Source organism: Mustela nigripes, chromosome 2, assembly GCF_022355385.1.
Source record: "Mustela nigripes isolate SB6536 chromosome 2, MUSNIG.SB6536, whole genome shotgun sequence".
Taxonomy (NCBI): Eukaryota; Metazoa; Chordata; class Mammalia; order Carnivora; family Mustelidae; genus Mustela; species Mustela nigripes.
In genome coordinates, this window is record NC_081558.1 from 63393812 (window position 1) to 63399811 (window position 6000).

Here is a 6000-nt window from a genome sequence, read left to right on the forward strand (position 1 = left end):
CAGGATAGTCCCCCCCAAGATCTAGAAATTGATCACATCTGCAAAGGGTTTTTGTTTTTGTTTTTGCCAATAAAAGATAATAATATTTAGGAACCATGATTCAGCCTGTACTATGGTGAAAGTCTTTGTTTGACCCTGTGGACCACCTGAAATGGTCTTAGGAAACCCCAGAGGTTCCCACACCATGCTTTGGGAACAGCTGCAATAGAGGTTGTCATTTGTGGGGGGGCATGCAGCCTGAACTTGTGCTAGGAAATGCCACTGAATGAAATCATGGAACCACTCCTTCTACTTCTTACCTTCTATCACTTTGATGTCTACACTCTAGCTGATGTGAGTTGAGTGTCATTGGTTTGGGCCTGTAATTCTGCCTCTCCTGGCTCAGATCAGAACTGTGTCAAGGCTGGGCCTAGAGTGTAAGGCATCTGACTTTCTTTCTTTCTTTCTTTTTTTTTTTTTTTTTTAAAGAATTTATTTATTTGAGAGAATGAGCAAAAGAGCACAAGTGGGGAGGGGTGGAGGGAGAAACAGATTCCTGTCTGAGCAGAGAACCCCACATGGGGCTCGATTCTGGGACCCCAGGATCATGACCTGAGCCAAAGGCAGATGCTTAACCGATTGAGCCACCCAGGCGCCAATAGCATCTGCCTTTCTTAAAGAGGATATGCTGTGCAGTGGTTATGGCTGTGGACTGACCCCACACTGTGGGGCCACTAATGGGACTTCTGTCTGGACCCTTGTATATTGTCTTTCATGACCTTCCTGACACAGCTGCTGTCTGCCTTTCTGCACCTGACAGATGACATAGGGATTTAGGTGCAAGTGCTCTCAGGAGGAGGGGACTGAGGGAAGCAGGATGGTGCAGGGGAAGGCTCCAGGTAGGGATGGTGTGTCACCTGGGGGCAGCTTCAGCCTGATGCCCTGCAGCATTCTGGAGCATGAACTGTGCTAAACAGCTGGTCCCACTTTGGGGGCAAGGGAGCTGACCTTTTGATTCTCATGTAAGTCCGCCATCTGTTGTAGGCTCTCTGGCCCTTAGGAGTTGTCCTAAGGAGTGGAGTTGTATTAGTCATCTTAGGCTGCCATAACAAAATGCCATTGACTGGGCAGAGTCAACAACAGGAAGTTATTTCTTGAAGTTCTGGAGGCTGGTAAGTCTGAAATCAAGATGCTGGCCAATTGAGTGTCTGGTGAGAGCTCTCTACCTGGCTTGCAGATGGCTACCTTCTCACTGTGTCCTCACAGGGTGGAGAGAGAGAGAGAGAGAAAGAGGGAGAGAGGAGGTTCTCTGGGGTCTCGTCATATAAGGGACTAATATTATTACAAGGGCCCCTCTTCATGACCTCAGCTAAACCTAATTACCTCCCCAAAGGCCCCATTTCTAAATACCATCACACTGGCAGGCAGGGATTCAACATATGGATGGAGGGGCACAATTGAGTCCACAGCAGGGGCATAACTTCCTGGGGAGAGGGCAGCTCCCATTAAGCTGAGGGCAAATCTGGAGAACAGGGCACTGGGAGTCCCTAGTGGCAGACGGTGCTCACTGCAGCTGGGGACAGCAGTCGGGGCCTCAGGGTCTCTGGGCTGGACACCTGCAGGGATAGTTTCCTTGCCAGTCACCCCTGGCTGCCCCACTGCTCCTTTTTGTGTTTATGGGCCCTCGTTCCTTCACCTAGAGGGAAAGATGGCTATTGACAGAAGCGGAAAATGCAAAACACTGAAGATGAGGCAGTGGTAGAGCTGATTTTTAGTTTGCTTTTTATTTATGCTTATCCGCATCACCTAACTTTTCTGTAGTGATTTGTAGTGCTTTTGCAATTAAAATAGTCAATAAAAAAGAAGTATAAGCCTAGTTTTTTTTTTTTCCACATACGTGGCTTGAATTCAGTGACACTTGGGCTTTAACACAGCATGGTACACTTTGCATTTGTCTTCAAATTTTGATGTGGTTTGGCACCAACGTGATCATATTATTCCTAGACCCAGGCAAGAGGGACCTGCCATGACATGCTTTAGAGGGCTTTCCTGTGGATCCCCTCCATCTGCGCCCACCACCCAGGCAGGAGTCTGTGGGACCACAGGCTTTACCCACCCAGAGTCTTTTCCTCCCCTTTGGTCCACTCCATGTGTACCAGGACCCTGGAGTTCCTGCCCATGGACTCTACTCCCAGGGTCTTCACAGACCTCCTACCCGCAGCCCATTCTTCTGAGGGCTGACCCAAGTTCAGGGGTGCAGACATGACTTGGAATCATGCCTCCTGTGGCACGGGATGAATGCTGAGGTAGAAGGAATGGGCAGGGGTCCTGGCTCACTCTGCCCTGACACACTTCCTACAGTTCTAAATTTGAACCAGTTATTGTAGAGTAGGAAGATAAAACATATTTTATGGAACACTTTGGGAACTTGGTTTATGACCTTCAAATACTTGGGCTAGCCCCATCCGATAGGACCTTCCCTGATGATGAAGATGTTCTGTAATATAGAATGTGACTATCAAGTACTTGGAATGTGGCTAATACAACTAAAGGACTGAATTCTAAATTTCATTTAAATTAAATTAAATTAAATTAAACATGAATAGCTTCACATGGTCAGTGGCTACCATATTGGACAGTGCAGATTAGCCCCAGGGTGTAAGATCCCCTTTTGCACTCTGGCCCTTCACTACAATGGTGATCATACTGCACCTGTCATGGTAGGTCCATGCGGAACGGTGCAGTCACATGTTCTGAAAGGCCTTTCCCGTGAGAAGCTCTGCATCCATCCAGCGTGGACATGCATGTGGAGGAGCTCACCCCACACTGCCCCAGTCAATGTCCGGACTCTGCTGAGGCTCTGTGGGAACTCCCATCCTCTCCATCCTTACGATGGTCCCTATTTTCACGGTATCTTCACCAAAGCACTCTCTAAAACAATGAAAAAAATCTGTGGAGATCAGGCAGAGGTAGAACCGAGGTGCTGAGAGAACCTTTGTCCTGAAAAGGAGCAGAGCATGTGGGAGGGAGGAAGGATAGACTTACACTTTGCAAGTGCCCTGGGATTTCGAGGGGGTTGGGGGAGCAGGCATAATAAGTGCAAATTGGGACATTAACTGGTGATGGTGGCAGCCAGGCCCAGCATTGTGGCCTTCAAGGGTGATTTTCTGTCTTTGCGGAAAGGTAGCTTTACTGACCACTGGTCTGTTCTTTCTGACAGGGTTCCCCCCAGGGAGCTGGCTGTGCTGCTTTGCAACAAATCCAATGCATTTTATAGCCTTGGGAAATGGAATGAGGCCTTTGTGGCAGCCAAGGAATGTCTCCAGTGGGATCCAACCTACGTGAAGGTATGGTGACAGCTAGGAGCCCTGCCTATCTTCCTCTCACCCATCTTCTCTCCTCCCTTCTTTTTCAAATGTGAACGTGAGGGGCACCTGGGTGGCTCTGTTGTTAAGTGTCTGCCTTTGGCTCAGGTTCTGGTCCCAAGGTCCTCGGATGGAGCCCTGCGTCAGGGTCCCTGCTCAGCAGGAAGCCTGCTTCTCCCTTTCCCACCCCTCCTGCCTGTGTTCCCTCTCTTGCTGTGTCTCTGTCAAACAAATAAAAAAGATCTTTAAAAAACAATAAAATAATAAAATGGAAACGTGAGAAGAGCTTTGCATTCAACTCTTTGCACTGTAGACAGATGCCCATAGGGCATGGGAAGCCCATCTGGAGAAGACTAGCAATGCTGGTGGCCACGTGTGGAAATGCCCTTGTCAAGGGAGCTTGTGGTGTTCTGATGTAGTTACATCATGGCTGGGAGGCTGAAGTGGTCTTCGATGTTTGCAAGTTTCGCTTTAGCAATGCTTTGTTGCTGGGGGGACAGCTTTCTGGATTCTTCAGGAAGAACTTCTTACGTGGAAATCAGTCCCGTTGGAGGGACCTAGGAGGTTTGGCAGGAATGCTGTCCCTGCCCACTCTGCAAGGCACTTCCACGTTCTTCGCACCTCGAGGCAAACAAAAGGACAGGATGACACCATCATAGTTCTTGAGTAACTCACTTTCCAGTTGGGGAGAGGACGGAAAGCAGAATTAGAGACCATAAAAGAGTTGTCATTCAGAAGCTGCTGGAGGCCCATACAACTAAATATCACATTAGTGATACAGACCATTTATAGTGAGGCCCCAAGGTGGGAAGAGCACAGCCCTTTCTCCCTAGCGCTCTGCTGGGGACTGGTTTCTGCAGCTGGGAGGAGCTCCTTTTCCCTCTTTAAGGCTTCCTTTTCCCAACTGTTGAGGGAGATGCTACCTGAATCCTAGAGTTGCTTCAAGGATTAGGAGACCTTGGTTCAAGTTGTTGGCACTCGGTAAATAGGAGTTTGCATTATTTTCTCAGGGGTCTGCATTTTGTGTGTGGTTGCTAGAAGCAGAACAGTGGGAAGTGGTGAGGGGCTTTGACCTACAGATTCTGGATTCTACATCCTCTAGGGAGGGATTTGTCTATTTTACCTTAAGTGTCTTCTATTGGAGAGTGGATACTTTAGGAATTATTGAGTAACTTTGAAAATGGGAAAGCATTCCTGAGGAAATCTCCCCAGAGGCGTTTTAGGATTTTCCCTATCCCCCAACTGGTTGGGGAGAAGATTTGGGGCATGGGCACATACCCTCAAGCGGTGGACAGACTTCCTTGAGGGGCCAGACCTGCAGCAGTCCCCAGCAGCACAGTGACCAGGACACACCCCCCATTCTTACTCCTGGGTGTCTCCTTCTTTTCCCATTCTTTCCTGCCTCCTGTCTTCCCCAAGATGTCCTCTGTAGGGGAGGAAGAGTGCTTTCTGTCTATCTTCTTTTGGTTCGTTGGCTGGGACCCTGCAAATATGACTGACAAAAGAAAAATTAACAAGAGAAAAACATAAAAATTTTATTTCCTGTTAATTTTTACATGACACAGGGGTCTTAGAAAGACCCCAAAAGAAGCAGGTAGGCCTGAGAGCTTATATGCATTTAAAAAAAAGATTTTATTTATTTATTTTAGGGGTAAAGAGAGACAGAGAGGGATGGGGGGAGGGGAGGAGCAGAGAGAGAGGGACAAGCAGACTTGGCACTGACCGCGGAGCCCTACTAGAGGCTCGATCCCATGACCCTGAGTTAATGAGCTGAGCTGAAATCAAGAGTCGGGGCTTAAAACTGACAGAGCTGTGCTCCTAGAGCTCTTTTACTAAAGAGAAAAAAAAATTGTGGAGTTGGGTCGGACAAAGGAAAGGGGCTTAGACTTCTGGGGCTGTGGACTGTGGGAACACAATACATGGGAGAACCTGATGGGAGGGAGATCAGGGCTATTTTAGCAGCACTTAGCTGTGCTGGTCCCTCTCAGTGCCAATTTCCATCTTCTTCATAGCCATAAAAATTCCCTGGGAGAGGGGATTTATGGCAATCCTTGTTTCTCAGACCTTCCGCTTTTAGTCAGATAAGGGAAGCTCCAGGAAGGCTTCTTTCTACATCTGTTGAATCTCAAATGCCCTGGGCTCAAGATAACCCTTATGCCGAAGGGTCATATTTTGGGATGGCATATTCTGATCCCCTTCATCCCCCCACCAAAATAAAAGATGAAAGAAACTTAAATCTGAGGAGGGAAAGGAAGTGGGGAATTCTGTATCCAGCTTACCAGTTGGGGGAAAAAAGCCCCACCTACTCCCACCTCTTTTCTCTGGTTGTTATCTTAAGTATTAGACTTTCAAATGAAGGCGAAAGCAAATCGATAAATAATCAGAGATTTGGTGTCACGTGAGGTTTTTAAGTGTTTGCTTTTTTTTTATGAAGCCGGTTGGTGAACACCTTTCATTATCTTAGAATTGGTCTTGGTAGGTCCTGGTGTGGATTCCTTTAGAGAATCTAAGAGGGGAAAGGCAGTATCACTTTGTTCCTACTCGAGGTACTCAGTTGTATGAGGCAAAAAAACCATTTTCCTCTGTTACTCATTGTAATTTTCCTCTCCAGAAAGAAAAAAATGTTTGCCTTTGGTGTGTACATTGCCTACAATGT

At 47.5% G+C, this 6000-nt stretch overlaps 1 protein-coding gene across 2 annotated transcripts in view; it reads left to right on the forward strand.

The window, feature by feature from the left end:
• Nucleotides 1–6000, forward strand: part of TRANK1 (tetratricopeptide repeat and ankyrin repeat containing 1) — a 98335-nt gene that overhangs the window by 21764 nt on the left and 70571 nt on the right. For both annotated transcript variants that reach the window (XM_059390593.1, XM_059390592.1), the window contains one exon: nt 3200–3326. In XM_059390593.1, the coding sequence (XP_059246576.1) occupies nt 3200–3326 (127 nt within the window). The remainder of the gene's footprint in view (nt 1–3199; nt 3327–6000) is intronic.